The following is a 23290-nucleotide window of genomic DNA, read 5'->3' as shown; positions in this document are numbered from 1 at the left end:
GCCCTGGAGGTTTTGTGTCAATCGACACAAGCTAGAGCCATCTGAAAGGAGGGAACCTCACTTGAGAAACTGTCTCTGTAAGATCTAGCTGTCGGGCGTTTTCACAATTAGTGATCGGTGAGGGAGGACCCAGGCCCTTGTGGGTGGTGTCATCCCTAGATTCCATAAGAAAGCAGGCTGAGCAAGCCATGAGGAGCAAGCAGTAAGCAGCATCCCTCCATGGCCTCTGCATCAGCTCTGCCTCCAGCTTTCTTTCCTGTCCTGACTTCCTCCAGTGCCGAACAGCAATGTGGAAGTATAAGCCAAAAAAAAAGTTCTTTCCTCCCCAGTTTGCTTTTGGTCATTGTGTTTTATCCCAGCAATAGTAATCCCAACTAGGACACCACTCAAATAAACTCTTCTTATTCTTAGTATTTTTAAACCTACTTCTATCATCCTGAGCAAGGTTTCCAACATGTCTGTCCTATGGTTTCGTGAGCTTCAAACTTGATCACCACAGTATAGTGTGGAGAAGAGTTGGAATCACTCAGAAGTGGGATTTAATGGAATGTGGTTAGGTCACAGGGACTGTTGACCTCAGTAGTTCTTATAGGGCTGTCCAGCCCTTGAAGCTCTCTGGATTTGCCCTGCCCTGTAATCTCTCCTTGCAAAGACGCCCACTTGAAGCCAGCTACCACGTTGTGATGTAGCCTGAGACACCACCGGAGCCAAACAGATGGTAGCATGTTATTGGAACTCCAGAACTGTGAGCTTAATTGGCCTCATTTCTCTGTAAAACCCCCAGTCTCTGGTGTTTTATTATCCCAACAGAATGTGGACTAATACACATTTTGTTTACCAAGAGCCAGAGACACTAACTTTCACTTTGGCTGACGGTAGGTTGGCCGGCACCTAACTAGTTATTTCCTAAAGTTTAAGGCAGATGCCCCCAAGGCCAATGGACATGATTCTTCAATGTTTGTTCCAAAATACAGTGCTAAAGTCTACTTCCATGCCAATTAAACCACATTTCAGCAGTTCCTTATTGTGGATAATAGAAGAATCCTCTGTTGAGCCAGTAAAGTTAATATGTTTTATTCTACCAGGTCTTTAGTGAGACCAAGTAGATTTCAACAGATTTTCCAAATGAGTTTAAAAAAAAAAAATTAGTAGGGTATGACATGTAGTAAAATCTTTCATCTGAAAGACAAAATATTATGAAATTTGAAATGTACTGAAATGCAAATGTATATTTTTTCCTTTCATGACTCTGAAGTATTTGTGACACTATAGCATTATATATACATATATGTCTGTGTGTATATGTGTGTATATAATACATACATATGTATATATTATATGTGGATATATATGTGTATATGTATATGTGTGTATATGTATACATGTGTGTATGTATATATGTGTGCATGTCTATGTATATATATATATATGTGTGTGTGTGTGTAATATATATATACATATACATATAGATGTTGTCTGATCAAGTCTCGGGTCACTTAGGAGGAGGTGGGACCTGATCAAAATCAGGCAAAGTGACAGGCAGTGAGGTTCAGCAGAGGGGATGGATTTGGGAATGGAGAGGGAATGGCTCATGTGATTTAAGCAATATAAACCCCAGTGTGCTTCTTTGAGAGTGGGAGGGCCCAATGCATCCCACATCGCAGAGGTTATGGAGAATCCAACCAAACATGTGTCTGAAAGTGTCACTAAGACAGTGGACAACCTCAAGTGACTCCTCTAAATCATGCCAAAAAAATCTTTGCTTTAACTCCCCCCCCCTTAAAAAAAAAAAAACAAAACAGTGCACACATCGACAAAAGCTAAACAAACACATGGACTGCAGTATTGCTCTGTGCTGAATGAGTGAGCACAGGAGATGCTTCTGAAAAGCAGCGTTTGTCAGTCTGTTTGCAAGCAGACTTTATTAATAAATCAGTAGTCTGCAGCAAGCAGCTCTATGGATATCAGGACACCTTCATTAAATCCATATACTTTACAGAACACTTAAAAATGTTTTCCCACTGAAAAGTTGTGGGCTGGTTAAGTGGACAGGTAGTTTTTCAGGGCCAAGTTGGAATCCACTCCTTGTATGTAAAGTCTGACATACCATTGCCATGTTTAGGAGGCACCCAACTTCTTGTAAATAGAGTATTGAATGAGGCCCTATAAAAGGTCATAGGCACTGAGACTTTGAGTCACTGCTACTTTAACATAAAGTGTCTAGGAAAGGAATTGTATCTTTATGTCAGCAACCTTCACAGCAAATAGTAACTGTGCTGGGATTTTTGCTTCACAGCTGATGAGAGGCTTCTCTTTGTCCCCATATTTCTTCCCTTGTCTTCCTACACTGTCTGAGAACTACAGATGGATGTTGTCCAGGTCACTGGCCTGTATCCCTGCACTGGAGCATTCTGGGAAGAAATTAAAGCTCTGCAGAGTCAAGCAACACCCAAATCGGGGTTCTGGCTATTACAGCAATCGCCTTCACCCCACGGGACATACTGTGTTTACAAAGTAATGACATTATTAATGCTTATTTGGGGGGTCGAAGATATTGTTCAGTGGTTAAGAAGACTGGGTGTTCTTCTAGAGGATCCGGTTCGATCCAACCAACAATATGGAGACCCACAACCGTCAGTAAGTCCAGATCCAGGGGATCTTATGGCTTCTTATGGCCTCTATATGCTTGTGTGCAAACACACACACACACACACACAAATTTTTAAAAAATTAACAACAACAAAAATCCCATTACCTTTGTCACAGTTGACACCGTAGAATCCAGGGGGGGCAGATGCAGAAGCCAGGAGTGACACACAGGCCACCGTTCATACATCGAGGTATGCAGAGGGCTTATGAGGAGAAAGGACTCTGATTAAGGCCAAGTAGAATTCTGGCGCAGGATCATTTTGTAATGTCCAAAATTCCACAACTTTGTGGAAGACTCTAAAATGTTTACTCTCTATATATACAGTTCTTCTATATTAAAATTGTTTTGTGACATTAACCTGGCTGTTTTTCAACTTCTCCGCCAATTTCTTAGATGAGAATTTTTAATTTGTTCTTACTTTGACTGCTTGACTAAATCTTTCCCAGAATCAACTTGACTATGATGTGATTTTTTTTAACTGTAAATATTTTATGCCCTATTCCTTGATCTTCAAACTCTAAGACACATGCAAATAAGAAAATATTCATATTTCTTAAAGTTAAATATATTTTTCTCTTACTCTGGTCAAATAAGTTCTTGGTATGTAAAGGTCTCATGATGAATGCTTTCTCTATTATCTCTTTCCATAAAATGTTCTCAGAAACAGTAACCTCTGAGATAAATGTACTACTCTCAAACTCTTTTGAGCCCTTCTTTCCGCTTCTGCTAAGGTATAACCTGTACTCAGGAATGAACTTAATTGGGAATCGAGCAGTTTTTAATTGGAAGGATTTCAAATCAGTTGTGAGGTCATCTCCTCAAAACTTTTATAAGAGTATCACAGAGTACACTGTAAATAAATATAGGTCAGCTGGAGGCAGAGGCCCGAGCTCAAAGCTCTCTGGCCAAAGTTCTGGCCATACATCTCATTAACAGAAACAGACCTGTAGAACAACTTTCTAACATGTCTTCGGTGGCTACTTAAGCCACATTAAACGTTACCAAATAATAATTTCAAGGGATGTGCTATATATAATAAGGAGTCACGTGGGGGCGTCTGTGGCCTCCCTTCCTTACCTTTCTCACAGTGAGGGCCGTAGAATCCATCCGGACACTCGCACACCCGCCTTTCGTTACAAAAGCCTCCATTCCGACACCCTCCGGGGCACTCGGCTGCACCAGAGAGAAACAAGGCGTAAAGCATGCCCTATAGGCCAGGCTAAGACTTGGTGGTCATTTATGTTTTACTGCACCAAATGTAACTTGTTGAATACCCACAATCCTTAACCTTCCCCATACCGCTTGGTCTGGCTCAACCTTCCTGCAATCTTATTTCCAACAGCAGGGGTCGTACACGAGGAGAGTAAAGCAACTTTTACTCCGCCTTCCTTCTGCCTGCCTCCCAAAGTATAGTGTGCTGAACTTGACACAGCTACAGTCATCAGAGAGGAAGGAGCCTCGGTTGAGGAAATGCCTCCATGAGATCCAGCTGTAAAGCCAGTGGGGAAGAGCCCAGCCCATTGTGGGTGGGGCCATCCCTGGGCTGATGGTCCTGGGTTCTGAAAGAAAGCAGGTTGAGCAAGCCACGAGGAGCAAACCAGTAAGCAGCATCCCTTCGTGGCCTCAGCATCAGCTCCTGCCTCCAGGTTCCTGCCCATTTGAATTCCTGTCCTGACTTCTTTCAATGATGAACAGTGCTGTGGAAGTGAAACCTAAATAAACTCTTTCCTCCCCGACTTGCTTTTTTGGTCATGGTATTTCATCTCAGCAATGGGAACCCTAACTAAGACATGTATTAACTCTTTAAATTCACACCAGAGGAGTGAGGCGTGTTGCTTTCAATATTCATGGCCAGAGACAAATGGCTTTTGGGTTTTTGGTATACGTTTAGAGCATTGACTGGCTCCATAGCCTAAACGTAATGCTGGAAGGAAAAAGGATCTATGCCCTTGTGATTGGTGGACACCAGGGTAGAGCAATGAAGTGTGGAGGGCTGGCAGGACCCTGTGTGATCTTGGCCTTCTATCTTCTGTGGCTGTGAACTGTGCCAAGCATTTGGCAGGGGCGTGACTAGTGGGCCTTTCAACAGGTGAGGGACGCTGGTGGTGGCTGACACCGTCGATGAGGAACCGGAACAAGAAACTGGGAAGTCTGTGCCTGTGGGTGAGATACACCGGGGGAGTCCTAGTGTTGTGCTAGAAAAGGGGAAAGAAGAGCCCATGCTTTATAGCACACTGAGGTTCCTGTGTGGCGTCAAAGCTGGAGAAAATCTTAGTACTTGTTAATGGACTCAGTGTTTAGTCCCTGTGATGGTTTGTCTATGCTTAGCACAGGGAGTGGCAATATTAGGAGGTGTGACTTTGTTGGAGTAGGTGTGGCCTTGTTAGAGTGGGTGTGGCCTTGTTGGAGTGGGTGTGGCCTTGTTGGAGTGGGTGTGTCACTGGGCTGCCTGGAAGTCAGTCTTAGCTGCTTCCCAGCAAAATGTAGAACTTTCGGCCCCTCCTGCACCATGGCTGCCCGGACACTGTCATGCTCCCACCTTGATGATAATGGACTGAACCTCTGAACCTGTAAGGCAGCCCCAATTAAATGTTGTCCTTGTAAGAGTTGCCTTGGTCACAATGTCTGTTCACAGCAGTAAAACCCTGAGACACAACCCCTCCCCTACAAAGTATATACACACAAAAAAAGGAAACAAAAACAAGCCCCTTTCTCTCTGCCTCCAAAGACTTCTCTTGAGCGGCTGTCAGCGCTCACCTTGTTGACATGTTTTAAAGAAGATAGCATTTTGAGGGGTCCGAAGGATGGTGTTGCCTTCAGAATTCATGACAATCACGTTCACCTCAAATGCTGCCACCCCATCCTGTTTGCCGAGACACGGGAAACCAACTTGAACAACTAAAAGAGAAAGAGAGCCTGGTGAAGTCAGTTCAACCCATTGGTTCCGGTTTTGCAGCAATCACAGGAAGAGAGAGCAAGAGGAGGGAAAAGGTTCCCATTTCTGTGATTTTCCGTGCATCTCCATAGGAGCTGACATGGTATCTGGATTACCTGGGCATTCTCTGTGGAACTTATGCAGTATGTGGGGGTGCACCAGTTTTCATACCTTAAAAAGGTTTTGTTTATTTGTTTGGTTTTTTGTTTGTTTTTTTTTAAGCAGGGCATTTTAAAAATCCTAGCCCTTGAGAGGTAGAGGTAGGCAGATCTGTGTGCGTTCAAGGTCAGCCTGGTCTCCACAGAAAAATCCTGCCTCAAAAAATTTAAAAAAAAATTTTTTTTTCTGAGTCTGGAAATTAAAGATGCAAAAGGAAGCATGCATTTATTAATCAGAATGAGACATTTATGGGAATAATTACCATCCCCCAAAGAGCCAGAAATAGGCATAATATAGAATGTAATATAATTTCCATTAAATGGGCCCTTGGAACAATAGCCCACGTGTTTATTTATTATTCTTGAAAGTATCAAAAATGAATTCTCTGAAGACATTCTGCAATTCAGCCTGGACTCCAGTAGAGACTGGGTCAACCAGGTCACTGTTTTCCTCGTGGTACACATTCATATAATGGAGTACTTGGTGGGCTTAGCTAATGCAGCAGATAGGCCACGCCTCCTGAGCATGAGTTAGCTTCTTTTTTTTTTTTTTTTTTTTTTTTTTTTTTGGTTTTTTCGAGATATTGTTTCTCTGTGTAGCCCTGGCTGTCCTGGAACTCACTCTGTAGACCAGGCTGGCCTCGAACTCAGAAATCCGCCTGCCTCTGCCTCCCAAGTGCTGGGATTAAAGGCGTGTGCCACCACCGCCTGGCAATGAGTTAGCTTCTTGACCTGGAGCCACTTGCACATCTGTTAGGTACTTGCCGTGTCCAGATGTCGACAACAAAGCCAGAAGGTAGGATGTAGCAACCCCACAATGTTTCTGCTCAACGAGGATGAGGAGGCCACCGACTTCGTGATAGTCACAAGTCACAAGGTGAAACGGGGTAATCAGATATTGACTACTGGATGAGAGACTGATTCTAGAACTTTCCGGAATATAGTGGATTATCAGGCTGAGGAAGACTGATCTAGCTGACAACTAAACTTCAGTTCTGCCTTAAGTAAATAAATAATAATGAAGAAACAAGCAAATGCAAATACTGTCAGTAAGTGTACGTACAGCTTTGCATGCTGGGTATAGCTACCAAGCATGGACTCATCTCATTAAACCAAGGCAAACCTTTTCCATCTGGACTATGACTATACCTTCCTCGTAGGGTTAGAAGAAGAAGAGAGCTGGGAATTGCTCTCAACAGCACACAACCTGGCCACACAATCTTCCTTATGTGTTTACAAAACAAAACTTCCTTTGCAGGCCCTGGCATTGCCAAGAGATAGTAGAAACAGAAGCCACGTCCTTCAGCAATGATAAGTCTATGCGTGGAGGTCTACTTTTACCAAGAGCTGAATAAAACAAGATGGGACGCTGTGCAATCCTGTGCAGGCTGCTCTGTGCAATATAAAGCAGGCTGAAAGAGGCCAGTGTAGGAAAACTAAGAATAACTCACGTGGCAGTCAAGTATTCATCGAGACACAGTTGACTGCACATAAACTGACTTATGGAGAAGTAAATGAAAACTATTCTAAGCGAATACCTCTTCCACAAGCACGTGGGCGTGATTCTTACCCCAGAGCATCCTGTCATTGACCCCCTTCCTTAATAGGAAGGAAGATGAGAGGCAGCAGGAACTCGATCTCAATGTCATGGAATTATGAACTGTTCCCCGATTAGACAAGGGCTTGGGAGATAGCACAACCTCGTGAGTGTGAAGACTTGAGCCTGGTCCTCAGAACTCAGTAGAAATGCTGGGTGTGCACCAGTGCTTTCTGTAGTCTGCCACAGAGGGTAGTGGACCAGAGAGCTCAGCACTGAGTGGGATGTCCCTTGACCCACATCTCGGGGATCTTCTGGGAAGAAAGGGCAGAGAGACTGTAAGAGCAGAATGGTGGATGACTACATGGAAGCTGTTTTCTGGACACCGCAGGGCAGTCGTACACATGAGTTCACAGACTGTGACAGTGCGTCTGCTCAAGCCAGACAAAATTCCCAGCACAGGGGCAGGGGGAGGGGAGCCAGGCTCACAAGGGCCTGTACATATATGTGCATGTGCATGTGGGTGTGCGTGTGTGTGTGTGTGTGTCTGTGTGTGTGTGTGTCTGTGTATGTGTGTCTGTGTCTGAGTGTGTCTGCGTGTGTGTCTGTATGTGTCTTTGTGTCTGTGTGTTTGTGTCTGTGTATCTGTGTGTGTGTATGTGTCTGTTTATCTGTATCTGTGTGTCTGTGTCTGTCTGTGTGTGTATGTATGTGTGTCTGTGTGTCTGTGTGTGTGTGTATGTGTATATAAGGGTGGGAGAGAACAGGAAGTTGGGCAGGTGGATAGGCAGGAGTGCCCTGAGAAGGAGCTTCGGGATTTGGTGCAAATATGCAAACAAGTGCCATGAAATTCTCAAAGAACTAACAACAATATTATTTTTTTTTTAAATGTTGGGTATGGTGGCACATTCTTGTAATCCTGACATGGGGAAAGCAGGGCCAAGAGGATCCCTGGAAGCTTATTGGCTGGCTGAGAGAGCATAATTTGAACTCTAGAGCAATGCCTCTCTCAGATTAGGTGGACAGTGTTCCTGTGGGTGACACCCGAGGTTGTTCTCTGGATTACATACTCATATACATACATGTGCTCTAGCACACACACACACCCCTCTCCCCCCCCCCCCCCAGAAGCATGCATGCGCACAGACACATGGATACAAGACTTATCAACCTAAGTACTCAGTGCTCCAAGCTGCTGGAGCTATCAGTCTCTCAGCAAACACTAGCCATTTATTCTGGCCCAGAGAAATCAAGAAGGTGTCTCCCCCCACTCCCCCAGCATTAGCACACACTTGAAAACCTCTACACACTGGAGTACACTGGAGTACAGCAGTAGTACACACTAAGACACACTGCTGTTCATGCAATGACAGAGTGTTCAAAGAGGCAAGGCCTTGGCTTTATGGGAAAAAATATGCATATAACTCAGTAATTTTACTGAACCACTCCACGGTTTGTGTTTCCTGTTTTTGTTCTCTTCAAATGCCAGAAGGCAAGCACTTCATAACTGTTAAAGATCAAGAGATGTCCAGGCACAAAGGCTCCTGTGGTTTATAAAAGAACAGCTTAGCAGATTGGGGTATAAAACAGCCCAGTGCCATAATGAAAGCTACCTGGATGTTTGAGAGCAAAGCACATTGATTTGGTTACTTTTTAATAATTCAAGGTCCCTTTCTCTTCTCCTACTGTGTAGTGACCAAGTTAATGAGTCTAACGAATTGCTGCCCCACAATGATCTGAGATCCCCATAAACTCCTCGCACCTGCGGCTTTGCAAACAAACCCTACATCTGCTTCTAAATGAAAAGGAGGAAAGAAAAAAAAAAAAAAACACGTGCACACGCCAAGGTGAAAGGTAAAAAGCAGGCTGAGTGTAGTGCGTCTATGTGGGGACATCACTTTGTCCTGAAAAAGAAATCCTTATCCCTTTCAGATCTCTCTCTATCCCAAGTGGCTTCTGTTTTTCTCTATCAATTTAATTTTATTATTTTTACGTGTGTGTGTGTGTGTGTGTGTGTGTGTGTGTGTGTGTGTGTAGACCAGGGGTTGATATCAGATATTTTCCTGGTAGCCCTCCTTCGTATTTTTTGAGACAAGGTCTCTCACTGAACATGGAGCTTGCCAACTGGCTAGCTTGCCCAGCCAGTGAGTCCCAGAGATCCTGTTGTTCCAGGCTCTCCAGCGCTGGGATGACACTCGGCACTGCCAAGCTCAGCTTTTTGCCGGAGATCTGTGTGGCAAGCACTTTCTCGGAGGGGACATCTCTCCAGCATCTAAGTGTTATTTTTTTCTAGATTTCATAGTATGAGAAAGTGGTGTTGAATTTAAACATTTCTGGTTAAGGCATTCTGTCAACATATACTCAATATTTGATGTATCACTAGCTCCAAAAAGTAGAATTTTAGTAAGAATCTTTTTACTAGACACCCCAAAATGGTTAAAGTTAGGCAGATGTCAGATGCAAGCACAGAGTTAGAAGCCATTTGAGTTTTATTGGAGGCTCAGCCAAAGTAGCCATGTAATGAAGTAAGCTGATGAATTTTAATGAGTTCTCATGAGCTTCCACCTGAGTTTTACTAATCAGAAAAAAGGAAAGAGAAAAATTAAAATAGAAATTGGATACTGAGAAACATGCTAAATGTTCATTCTTAGCTTCTTCTTGAAAAAAAAAAAAAAGAGGGAAACTGATCAAGAAAAAATTTATACAGAATCATCTTTAGCTAAAAAGAAGCATCATCACATCCCTTGGCAGGAGCCTATGTAGTGACCGGATCCTAAGAACTTTCAGAGTTTTGGTGCTTGCTGCCTCCGTGAGGTACTGAATCCCTGAGGATGCCATCTTAGTGGAATCGAAATATCTGTGTGTTTGAAGTAGGATGTTCATGTCCTTAAGATGGCCAGTCTCAGGCACTGGAATCTCTAGAATACAAACCCTCTCTCTTTCTCCTATGCAATTGGACAGTGAATGCCCTGGGTCTCACTCCTTCGTGGGAGACTGCTGCTCACAATAGCACTGGGAAGATGACTGCAAAGAACTAAGATCTTCCACGCCCAGGATCAAGGAAGGCTATCTTCAAGTCCCACAGTAGTGTGCCACGCCGCAGATCCTTTGGAAAGGGCGGACAGTAGCAACCCCGTCTCTGTAAAGGGGCCTCATTTCTTAATCACTCTACAGATTCAAGTTAGCTCCTGAAGGGATTCTCACTTGACACTTGATGAATTACTTAACATGCCCAGAAGAATGGCAGTAGAAGTAGGGATCACCATTACTTATTTCAAAAAAAAAAAAAAAAAATTCTATAAACACTATGCATGGAAACGTATGGGTAGAGCAGAGGGACCTCTTCCATCAGGAAAGCCGATGGCCAAGAAGAACAACCCAGGCTCCAGCTCTTCCTTCATTCGACTGCCACAACAAATTTTCATGGATACCAGAAGTGCATTTAAATGATCACTTGGCAGCTTTCTGAAACGGGACTTAATCTTGAAACATAAAAGGAATGGGGAAAATTTCGAAGGGAAAAGATACATTTGGCAATAAGAATTCTCCCACTAATAAATAAATAAATAAATAAATAAATAAATAAATAAAGTGGTAAAAGATAAGGAAACCTAGTTTATACTTTACAAATAAAAACTAATCAAATCACTGCTATCTCAATATAAAAAATTAAGTAGGCTGCACTGAGATTTCACATAGTCTAGTAAAATCAGGGAAAGATGCTCTATCTCGGTAGGAAAATATAAAAGCCAAATTAAAGAATAATGAGAAAAAGCCAATTTTGACCTTTTGAATTAGCAAAGTAGTTTATGTAATTAATAACCTACCCTGATGAGATTATGGTGAATCAGACACACTGGCTTTTTTTGTTTGTTTGTTTGTTTGTTTGTTTGTTTTGTTTTTTGTTTTTCAAGACAAGGTTTCTCTGTGAAGCCCTGGCTGTCCTGGAACTCACTCTGTAGACCAGGCTGGCCTCAAACTCAAAAGTCCGCCTGCCTCTGCTTCCCAAGTGCTGGGATTAAAGGTGTGCACCACCACTGCCCTGCTTACTATTGGCATTTTAATAAGTTTTTAAAAAATTAATAGTTCATTCACATCATGGTATTTACCACAAAAAATATGACTTCCAACTATCTATTACAATAAAGAAGTAAGCAACAAGAATTTAGTTTACATATTAGTCCAGCAATGACCTTCTGTGTGCTGGCTGTTTGTTGAGCCTTGCATCAGAAAGGAGCTACAGTAAATAAGACAAATGGGACCCCTTCCCCTCTAGCAGTGAGCATCTAGTAGTTTCAAAGAATATTATTTATTTATTTATAAGAATATTTATCATATTTATAGCATGAAAACTCTTAAAAACAAAATCTCATTAACAAAAAAAAATGAGGGAACAGAGAAACAAATGATAGCATATCGGTAGCATGGTATATTATAATAATTCCATCCTTATAGGGGCAAGAACTGCCAGAAAGGCCCGTAAATGGTGCCGATCATGAAGTGTCAAATCTAACAACACAGGTCCTTGAAGCTGGACCAGACAAAACACAGGGGAACTTTCTGTTTCCTAAAGACCAGAAATCCTGGGCTCTGGCCTTGACTCTGCTAGCTATTAATTAACATTTGACTTTGTACATATTGGTTGCGCTGTGTGGGCCTTCATTTTCTTTTTAAGCTTATAAAATGGGGGCTACAGTTCTGATCTCACCATGATCAAGTCCGATAACACTTGCGTGGGTATCACACAACATGAAAAGCTGGGACCGAATCACATACATGGGTTTCTCAGTCAAGCAGGATGAATGGACCTGGACGCTTGAGTTGGTGTCCGTCTGTCCCTGAAGGGGTTTCTGACACTATGCTGACATTGGGGAGCTTTGTCTTGGTTACCATTAGCTCCCAATCACTTTGAACCTTTGTTGTGTTTGTGTGTACTGTGCTGATCCATACTCGCCAGCCGAAGAGATCCATCTAATCAGGCATGTTTATGTTCCTTTATCTTTCTTCCTTTGTTAAAAAAAGAATCTAGAGTCATTAATGAATTGGGTGTGGCCTGGGCTATATCAGGATATGAGGAAAGTGTAAGCCCATCATTTCTTTATCCTTATACTGATCCTTTCGCCTGAAGGATGATGACTAAGCTGCTGCCCTCAATTAAACAGCTCTCCTCAGAAGAGCATCCCATAATCCCTCTAATGGATGACAAATGGATCCTTCACCCCCATGAAATCTTACGAGCAAACCTTTCTCCAAAGCAAAGGCCACCCACCTGATGCCTTGTGAGGCACTGTTCCCAGCAGAGGGACATTGACAGTGGGATCTGCCATGATGCCTTTATCCAGGGACCGCAGAGACAGGAACTCATAGAAGTAGTCTGCCTACAACAAAAGGTGTCACCGGTCAGCACCAGGAAAACCACAGCAGTTGAGAAGGCATTTCTTGATGGACCATCGACATGATGGGGGTGTGATCTTTTTCTCTCCGGGAACTCTGAAGTCCCAGACGTCATATCTAAGACGATAAAGTCTAAGATATCATATAGGCGTAATTCACGTTCCCTGGTTTATACCAATGGAATTGGATCATGCTTGGAGGGAAGAAAATCCCTAGAGTACTCAACACATTTATTTAGAGCTTGCTCAAAATGTCATTTAACTTCAACAATATTATTAGTTGCAGTCTGTTGAAAGTATTTGGAGAAAAACAGAGAGATAAGACATATCAAAACAGTTAGCAACCAGCCGTGAGAGAATCCATCTCAGCAACTTGAGTCATCATTATTATTTTTTTTAATCTGAGAGAACTCTTTTAGTTAGAATTTGTAGAGCTGTAATAAATAATGATTAGCCAGGCAGTGGTGGCGCATGCCTTTAATCCCAGCACTTGGGAGGCAGAGGCAGGCAGAGTTCTGAGTTCAAGGCCAGCCTGGTCTACAGAGAGAGTTCCAGGACAGCCAGGACTACACAGAGAAACCCTGTCTCAAAAACAAACAAACAAACAAACAAATAAACAAACAAATAAATAAATAATGATTAGTGAAACAGAAACCTAATGGCAAAGAAGATGCTTAAAGCCCCAAATTTAAGGATGCTGCCATTAAGTTTGAAAGGTTTACACTTAAGGTCTCAATATAATAAAGAATGAAGCCCAAAAGCTTAAAACAACACAAAACAGGAACATTGGAATGACAAGAAGCCATAAAACTTTACAATGTGAACATTTCTAGTTTCCCACTATGTCGTAGTCACAAAAAAGTCTTGCGACTCAGGTGACCACCAATATATAGAATAGTTATGGGTAACTAGCCAGGGAGCTGTGATGCTCATGGGGGCTGGATGGATAGTGGTTAGAGCATCCGCTGCTTTTCCAGGGGACCAGAGTTCAGTTCCCAGGTTCACAACTCCAGTTCTAACTCCAGCCCCAGGGCAACACACACACACACACACACACACACACACACACACACACACAATCTTAAAAACATGGTTTATGCTAAGAACAGTCTGCTCTTGCTTAGGAGTAGCGGGCAGCCAGTAAAGAGCTCACATGTCAATCTGTGACACAGGTAGGCGAGAGGTTCTGCCACTGTCTGTAGAGATAGAGCAGACATCTGGGGTGGTTAGTCATAGAAATGAGGCACAGAACATGCATGTGTACTGAGTGAGGCTTGTTTGGTTTTTTAAGAGATGTGATTTTACTTACATTCAGCATAATTCTTATTTTATAACACGGAAAATATGAAGAATGTACAGAAGCCATTTGAACCACTTTCTGCTTTAAATCACGTCACACCACAGTCCCCAAAGACTTCATGGAAGATAGCAGTAGAGTCGCAGCTGCCATAGCGATTCCGTCTACATGGACGGTGAGCTAAGAAACACTCCCTGGGTTCATGAAGCCAACACAGCGCCTTCATTAGTCAAATGTTCCAGAAGTCCACTTAGAAAGTGACAGAATTGGGTGAATTCATTTATTAAGTTTGTCTGCTGAAGGGGGAGGGTCAGCTCACGAGACAGATGAGCGTTTCCCCTATGGAAAAGGAAGGTAAAGATCTGAAGGAAACCCACGAAAGCAACGCTGTCAGGAAAGGTAATTCAATTTACAATGAATTCCTTTGAGGGGAAGAATGAATAGTATCTCTGTCCCTGCAGAAAGCTCGATGAGAAAGACACCAGCTTTCAGAGATCCAGGTGTTTCCAATGGCTTCAATCAAGTGAACCCCCTCCCCCCCACACACACTTGGTTCCATGGTGTCTATCACTAAAACATTTTATTTCAAAACACAGTTAAGGTGGCATGGGGAAAGGACCTGATGCTCAACTCGACTATAATTAATTATATTCTGGTTAGTTGTGCCACCGAAGGTAATAAAACAGCAAGCAACGATAGCACAGCGAATCCTGGTGTACTAGACATCATGTGTCCAAAGTCAACAGGAACTCTTTATTAATGTGGCTTCATTAATTAAAGAGTGATAGTAAAAACCTGCGTGGGCAGAGCAGGAAACTTCAAATCGTACACAATACGTTACCCCCTGTTACCCCGGAAACACGCCTTTGAGCCTTGCCACTTTGGGAATTAAAACTGCCTTCTTGTATGTGAGATGTTTAGAAGTTAAATTTGTAAAACTTTGAGATCATTTCGGTAAGAAACTAGGGTTCTTAAGTGGTTTCGTTAATAAGAAGAAAAGTGGAACGTTGCGATTATGACATTATTGAACCAGAACTGAAAAATCACTGAAACAAACTTAGTTTTTCTGCTTTCTCCATATTCTCAGTGTGTGATCTGTTGTATCATGAAACTTAATGCATTAGCTTCAAAGCAAGCATGGACCCCACTGACAGTTCCAGGTGGGTAGTGACCGTCACTGATCTGCGCACTAGAGCTGGGTTTTTTGGGCCTCTGTGATGACATAGCATTTCTTGGCTCAGATCCTTGAATGCGTGAGGGAACAATCGGCTTTAAAGTCATTTATGAATGTTTCTTCCAATTTTTTTTTCCCAGTAACGTTGGAAGACTGTGAATCAGGGAGGAACTCAATTAGATCCCGGAAATGCAACTTGCAGGAACCTTCAGTTCTCTGTAGCATCGTATAGCGCAGGCCAGGACGGCATGGGTCTCGTGGGTTTGTTATCTTAACTAGTCTTAGTTCCGTGACTACGGAACAGGGTGAGACAGAGCTGGATGGGCTTCTCTCAATGGCCAATACTCTGACCTTATCGGCAGCAGCTTCTACACTGTGGACTTCATATATCATTCTAGTTTCTTTGGTAGTCGGTACACATTCTGGGTTTTCCTACTGCCACTGTGATTCTGGATCTAAGAAGTCTCCAAGCGCAAACTGGTCACAACAGTTTCTCGGATCTTATCAGCAGAGGTTGTTGTTGGAGCAAACCTTATCTGTTTATCCCTCCTTCTGAGGACAATAATGGTGCTCACGCATGTCTCTGAAATATGAAACTTCCTTCATACTTGGTTTGGGGTTTGTAAAGTTTTTATTATGATTCAAATTTATTTATTTATTTTATTTATTTAGTGTTTTTTGTGACACAGAGCACATGTGGATGCCAGGAGACAACTTTGGGAGTTGGTTCTATCCTTTGTCACGTGGGTCTTTGGGATTGAACCCAAGTTGCCAAGTTAGGCTACAGGAGTCTTTACCTGCTAAGCTGTCTCACCAATCCTATATTCGTTTTATACACATGTACATTTTCAAAGGATTATTTCCCATTTACTTGTTTAATTACATCTTTAAAATTCCAACTTGAAGGTTGCTTACAAATTAAACAACATTTTGTCTAGTCTTGACACTGACTTCTTTGAAAAACATACTTACCATTGTAAAGAAGTCTACCCGTTGTTACCATGTAAATAAGTGTGTAGTATGTGTGTGTGTGTGTGTGTGTGTGTGTGTGTGTGTCTGATTGCCACAACACAGAGAATAAATCTACCCTTCATTTAACTATTTAACTTAAGGACGTAAGTTAAAAAGTCATAAAATGGTTGCTCAAATGAATGTTAGATTTATGTCACAGTCTACTTTAAGACAGAACTTTCCATTTTTGCCTTATTTATAATATAATAAATATTCCTAGACCCCAATCCCTCCATTGGAAAAACTTATTTGGAGGCAAATAAAGTCCAAACTCTATGCCAAAACGAACAGAGAACTAGCTTTAAAGTTTGGGAACACGTCTCACAAATTACAGATTTATTACTTAGATAAAAGGAGAGTCTCGTAAGAACTGTAATAGCAGAGGTCTATTGGAAACCGCTATTGGGAAAAAAGTCCGTTTTGTTTTATTAAATGACATTAGTGGAAATTCAGGTAGAGGTAAGGAGGGCAGTGTTTTGGGAAATACATGAAAAGAGTGTTTTGTATTCAAACAAAGAATGAGTCTATTCAGGGGAACTATCAATTCACTTCTAAATTAAGTTGCTGAAAAATTTTTGCTGGACTGCTTTGCCACACAGTAAAACATTTTTTTAAATGGAGAAATATAAAAGGCACCCAAATATTATCAAGGGAGGAGTGCTGGAAGCCACTCATCTTGCTTCCAACGGACTTGGCTGAAATTGTAGTCATTCTGTCCAAACAGATGAAGACATCTTAAGAGGCAAAGTTGAACAACTCAGAAGGCCTTTGGCCGGGGCTCTTTGGAGGACAGAGAAAAAGAAGCAGAAACCAATATTAACAATGGGAGGAATCTGGTGTGTCTTTTCTACCTTTGAACTAGGCTTAGGGAGTATGCTTAATCCAATATGCATACTAATCACAGAGACCTCTGAATCAGTCTTTCGGAAAACACTGGCCCCCAAACCTCTATTAAACTCCATCATGATACTGACCCAAATGATCATGGGAGAAAAGTAAAACTCTAAAGGCATCCTCTTTGTTTTAAAGGATATTTAAAACTCTTCCAGATAGGGTAGGTAGTAGGTTCAACATTTTAAATAATTGTTCTGAGTGTTGACTCTACCCTGATCCCTTGTCTTATGCCTCTCTACTGTTCTTTAACAATCTACCATGAGTATAGCATTCGAGAGCATTCGGATAGGCCGGGTACTGGGTATGAGAAGTATCGTGGGATATAAAATATCCCATGTACTGTATGTGAAGGGCAGGAAGATATCTACCTAAATATACAAGAAAGGAAACAGTATGAGGTTAAAATCCCAATAAAATGAATAAATGCGTACATGCTTAAAATAGTCCACCATCTGCTTGAGCGAAGACTGCCAGATCTCACATTCTTCTCTCGTCACCCCTCGCCTGTAGGGGGAGAAGCTGATTCTAAAATCTAGTTCCCTAATTGCTGGACAAAGAGGGAAAAGGTGGGATTTCCGGGTCCCAGGAGGAAGAGGAAGGGAAGAGGGGGAGAATTCAGCCAGGCCTTGAGGAGAGGAGCATGGACACCATGTAAGGCCTCGGGGCAAGTAGACCCGGTGGTGGCCTCAGCCACAAGCAGAATCCTGATACAGGCTAACTGATGAGTTTAGAGCATGGATTCTGTGCCCAGCAGTTGTGTTATCTAGCTAGTTTTAAAATATTAAGGCTGTCTGGTGTTTGCCATCTGTGGCGACCCATGGTGACTCAGATGAGCAGGAGAGAGGGCACAGAGGCTTGGCGGAGCTAGCCACCAGGTGGTTGGCCAGTGGAGAGCGATCACAATTCCCCGAGTTTATAGGGAAAGCTAGCAATTGGCAGAACTGAGTGAGGCAGGCAGCTGCTGATCACAGAGTCTAGCTGAGAGCTCACACAACACGCACGCACGCTTCAAATCCCAGAACTCACTTCCAGGTCCCCTCGCACTATGTTCTCTCTCCAAGACCCAATCAGTTCTCGCTCCTCTGATCACAGCAAACCACTAACAAACGCCGTCACCATCCCTCCCGTCCCCCCAACCCCCCACCCCGTCATCTTGATGCAACCATACGCCTACTCCCAGTGACGTCACCTCAACTGAACTACAAAGACCTAATCCTTCTTTCCTTTTTCGTCATGTTTTCTAACAATCTCATATCCTCTTAAAGATACCATTTCAGTGATGATGATTGTTCTGGTTGAATGAGTGGCCCCTGAAGTGACCGGGGTGGTGCAGCTGTAAGGGAGTCTAATAGAGATGGGGGCCTTGTGGGAGGTCCTTAGATCATGGAGGACATGCCCTCAAAGAGAGTCCTGATCTCCTGCTGCACTCCGTCTGCTTCCTGGATCTGCACATGAACAGTTAACCTCGCCTGCTGCTGCTGTAATATGCTGCCCTCTCTAGAGGCCCCAATCCATGGGGGATATTTTCTACGTTGTAAGTCACTTGCCTCAGATACTGTATCGTGGCGATTTGAATGAGCCAATGGCTACTACTCAACAAGTACTGTTTGAGTGTCCTTCTGCCAAAGTGAAGAACGTTCTCTCCTCCTGCCTCATGTCCGTGCTTTCTCCCACAGTGCTGGTTCATTACCATCTGATACAGCTGTTTTCTTCAGGTCTGGGAATAGTACTGTTCTTTCAATAACGAAGACCCTGTGTTTCGTTCATTGTCTTTTTTTTTTTTTTTTTTTTTTAAATAGGAGTCAAGATCGAACTCAGAAATCCGCCTGCCTCTGCCTCCCAAGTGCTGGGATTAAAGGCATGCGCCACCACTGCCCGGCTTGTTCATTTTGTCTTTTATTGTTCTCTCTTGTCTTCTTAGAGCCTAGCTGCAGGACTTCATCTTCCCCTCTCTTATGCTACCTTTCCCTGCATCCTCCTTTGACCTGTATTTTCGACACTAACACAACCTTTTCTTTCTCATATTGGTGCTGCTATAAATCCTTCTCGCTTCCCTTTTAAAAACACTGGCCACAAAACAAACCCACCATTCTTACTGAAATAATCTTTTTTTTTTTTTTGCCGTGTCTGGGTCCTTTCCTGATGCTTCTGATCTCCTGGATGAAGTCTTTAGCCTTGTCCATATTTTCACAGTCTGGATCAAATCTCCATGTCTTCCCCTTCAACAGGTACCACCTCCTGGAGCTCACCCAGCCTGCGGATTCACCACAGCCAAATTCCATTGCCTTCACCTAGGCTGACTTCTCTGGACTTCAGTCAGCATGTGTCTCAATGCATAAACCACTGTGTAATATTGTCCAGTGATATATATATATATATATATATATATATATATATATATTAAATTATATATATAATATATATAATTTCTACTAAACTAAACAAAGTTTTGATGGGACAGCACCTAGCTTTACTCCTTGTAAGCAGGCCCTGTACCACTAGGCTAAGTGTCTAGCCCTTAGCAACTGTGCATTTTTTGTGGGTAAGAATGAGGTCTGTGGATACATTTTTCTCCAATAGATTGATGGGGTTGTGCACAATCAAAGTACTTGAAAACTATCCGGGAGTGACGAGAAAGATCTAGAAGCGTAGACCCACTGCGTTCTAGAACGTGTCGTGGTAGCGTTAGCTTCCAAATCTACTGCAGGGCAGAGCTTTCTGTTTTGACAATCGCTGACTCATTTTGTGGGTCAAAGGATGTCTCTGGCTTTGCGGCCTGGTCGTACTCTGCTGCTCACATTAGAACATATGAACTACTTTTATTTATTTTTTTTTTAAAGGGCAACGAAATAAATATTGACACTTGCTACCCAGCCACTCTCTGTGCACTTTGTGCTTATTCTGGAACAAACCCTTGGCAATGAGACTCTCAGAAAGAAGATAAATGGACAATATAAAGAGAGTCTGGTTCCTAAGCTCTGTTGTTTGGACCTCAAGGCTACTTGCTTTCTGTCACTTTCAGAGTGTCATTTGTATTAAGACTGAGAGTTGTGGGAATATTAACAAGTCCCTCCCTCCCCGTGCCTTCTTTGGCAACTGACTTTCAGGAAAAAAAAAATTGTGTGTACGAAATCAAAATAAGAAAAAGCACCTTTCCATGGAGAATAGTTAATTATTTCACTAATTGGCATGGTAAGGAATGCAGCGTAGGGAGAGAATACCAGGTTGCCAAGTTCTTCTGTTCTAGTGATCATTTCTGTGCACACCAAACCAGACCACAGCTAGTGGTCTGGATGCAGGGAGTGAAATTACTGGAATATAATGGTGACATTAAAGCTTAAAGTTCAAGTAAACACATCTGGGACCATGCGAGTTTTTGTAAACTAAAACTGGCAAGAGATCACACAGTTTGGCTTCACATAAATTTGAAATTTCTAAGACATTTTCCATTTTTCCTCCTAGCGTTTGGAATCACCACTGCTTCTGAAAACCAGAAACAGACCTGGCAGGCTGACAAGCCATTGGCTAGTCACTCTCTTTCAAAAGTCCTCAAGACGCAGAGGCAACGGAGGGCTATGCTGATCGTTTTAGTAAATGATCCCAAAGTCAAGGTATCTATTTTGAGAGAGAAAGGCAACAGGGAGATAGGAAAGTAAGGAAAAAGGCATTGGGTGGTAGAAAAGTCTTTTCCAGGCCTGTCTTGAGGCCAAAGGAACAAAGGAGTGCACAGAACACAACCTTCCAGTCTGCAGGGCTGGAGGAATAGCTCATTGGTAAGATGCTTGCCTCTCGTGTGCTGGGTTTGAACTCCAGAACACTTAACAACAGATACAGCCCTTTTCCACACCTGGCTTTCAGTAGACTGCCCACATTTCCACTAGAAAGGACACTGTCAGCAGCCTTGAGCTTCTGGTTCCCTTTATGCTGTATGCTGGGTAATTAAAATAAAGCTCAGAAGATGAGGGACCTAAGAGAGAGAAGGAGACGTATGTGTGGTCTCCTTGGCACTTTAGAAACGAGGAGAGTCTGAATGGGAAGCTGGCAAATGGGAAGGCTTATGTGAAGCCTCAGTAGCAAGCAAGTGTTCACAGAGGAGAAAAGAAACCCCTGTCTTGCCAGGCAGTGGTGGCACACACCTTTAATCCCAGCACTTGGAGGCAGAGGCAGGCGGAATTCTGAGTTCGAGGCCAGCCGGGTCTACAGAGTGAGAGTTCCAAGACAGCCAGGGCTGCACAGAGAGACCCCGTCTTGAAAAACAAAAACAAACAAAAAACAAAAGAAAGAAAGAAACCCCTATCTTGTTTTTCTTCTTGTCGAAGGACATATTTGATTTTTGCTTTTCTTAAAGCTTCAGACATAGTGAGTTTTCATTTGCTTTGAGGCAGGGGGAAAAATGCTAAGAAAAATTTCCTGATTCATTACTAAGGATGAACAATTTCCCGTACCTCTCCTGGAGTCTACATGTTCTTTGCTGGTGTCTCATTCGCTCGTCTGTTCCTTCACACATGTCATGGGGTCTATTTCAGCACATTCCACTGTTTTGGACAGAGCATGTATAAAATGTACATAGAAACTTAGGTAATATGTGTTAGTCATCCCCAAAAGGCAAAATGAGTGTTGCCTTTCTTTCTCCATTCTGTATGGTATGTACTTATTTCTGTAGGTGTGCTTACTCATTCTAGTGAAAACAAGTGTTTGAATCCTTTAACTAAGAAACATCAGGAAATATTCTCAGTGATTTCAAAATATTTCAAACGAGGTCATATTTCCCTTAGTTTTAAGGTCTACGTAGTTTTCAAAAATCCTTCAATATATTTTTATTAAATCCACATGGACAGTAATAGCTTGCTTCTTTTATTTAAAAAAAAAGATTAAAAATAGTTTTTTTTTTTTTTTCTCCTTTAGCTTTGGCTAATATCGTTAGAAGTAGTTTGGAGAAAGTCATGGGATCTGGCTGAATTTAAATATTTTGCTCGTGAAATTGAAATTCCATATGTCAAAATACCAACTACAAGATATTCTCCAATGGTTGTTAGCTTGTCCTGTTTTTAAAAGCCAAACAGGGAAAGGAAAGTTTATAACTTCGTGAATACAAAATCCAGAGGGCTGGTTGTACTAGCACAGTAAAAGGCATTTATTCTATACATTTCATTTTACACTTTAGAAAAAGTCATTACCTAAAAATGCTTTTTAAAATTGCTCTTTTGAGAGAGTCTTTCCTAGACTTCCTCCATGTGAGTCCCAGGAGTCCACCTCAGGTTGTTCAGTTTGGCAGCAAACACTGAGCCACCTCAACAGCCCCCCAAATCACCCTTTTATCCTAGCAAGCTCATGTACCTATGTGGTGTTTGCTTAGATACCCATTATTCATCCTGTTTCTGAACCGGAGAAACTGAGGCAGGATCCGACCAATCTCCTGAGTAATGCCAATGATAAAAATCCACTAACCACAGTTAGGTTTCTGTGGCTAGCTCTGACTGCCCCCAACCCTAGAATCCCTGAGAGAGTCTGAGATCTGGCTAGATCTGTGTGGCCAAGTCTGCCTATCTCTCAAGATCCCTGGGTAATACTTTTAAATAGCTCCAGTCTCTCCCTTCTCCTTCGCAACCCCATTGTTTCCCCCGAAGTCTTCTGCTCAACAATCCCCCTTCCTTCTCTCAACTCGAAACAATGTTCCAAGTCATGAAAACAATGATTACCCAAAATGAATTCTTAGAGCTCTCATCTATCCACCTGCAAATGGTCCTTTCAAATCCTGCCCAACCATTTTCCTTTCCAGAGCTCCCCCACCCCCGTCTGGCCCCCATCAATGATGTCATCTTCCTCATGCATACAAATGATGGAGAAAAAAACAAAAACAAAAAACAAACAATTGCAGGGCAGTGGTGGCCCACGCCTTTAATCCCAGCACTTGGGAGGCAGACGTAGGTAGATTTCCGAGTTTGAGGCCAGCCTGGTCTACAGAGTGAGTTCCAGGACAGCCAGGACTACACAGAGAAACCCTATCTCGAAAAAACAAAAACAAAAACAAAAAAACAAATGATGGAGAATGTGGATTCTGTCTCTAAACCCATCTCTCCCAGAAGAGTCTGTAATCACAGCCTTCATAGTCTCGCTTAGTCATCTTCCCGTTTCAGTATGAAGATCCACGATCTTTGAATTCCAGTGAACATGTCTCCATTTTTGTCTCTATCTGAAATTTGTTTTTCAATAAGCGACCTTCCTTTTTTTGATGTACGAA

At 42.5% G+C, this 23290-nt stretch overlaps 1 protein-coding gene across 1 annotated transcript in view; it reads right to left on the bottom strand.

Annotated features, from left to right (window-relative positions):
- Wif1 (Wnt inhibitory factor 1) overlaps positions 1-23290 on the bottom strand; it is a 68558-nt gene that overhangs the window by 12325 nt on the left and 32943 nt on the right. Inside the window, 5 exon segments of the mRNA XM_076920349.1 lie at positions 2756-2789; positions 2791-2852; positions 3728-3823; positions 5408-5548; positions 12550-12658. Coding sequence (XP_076776464.1) covers positions 2756-2789; positions 2791-2852; positions 3728-3823; positions 5408-5548; positions 12550-12658 — 442 coding nt within the window.

The sequence above is a fragment of the Arvicanthis niloticus genome, chromosome 22 (genome assembly GCF_011762505.2).
Source record: "Arvicanthis niloticus isolate mArvNil1 chromosome 22, mArvNil1.pat.X, whole genome shotgun sequence".
Lineage (NCBI taxonomy): Eukaryota > Metazoa > Chordata > Mammalia > Rodentia > Muridae > Arvicanthis > Arvicanthis niloticus.
Note: the sequence above shows the minus strand (reverse complement) of the source record. Positions and strands in the feature narration are given on the sequence as shown.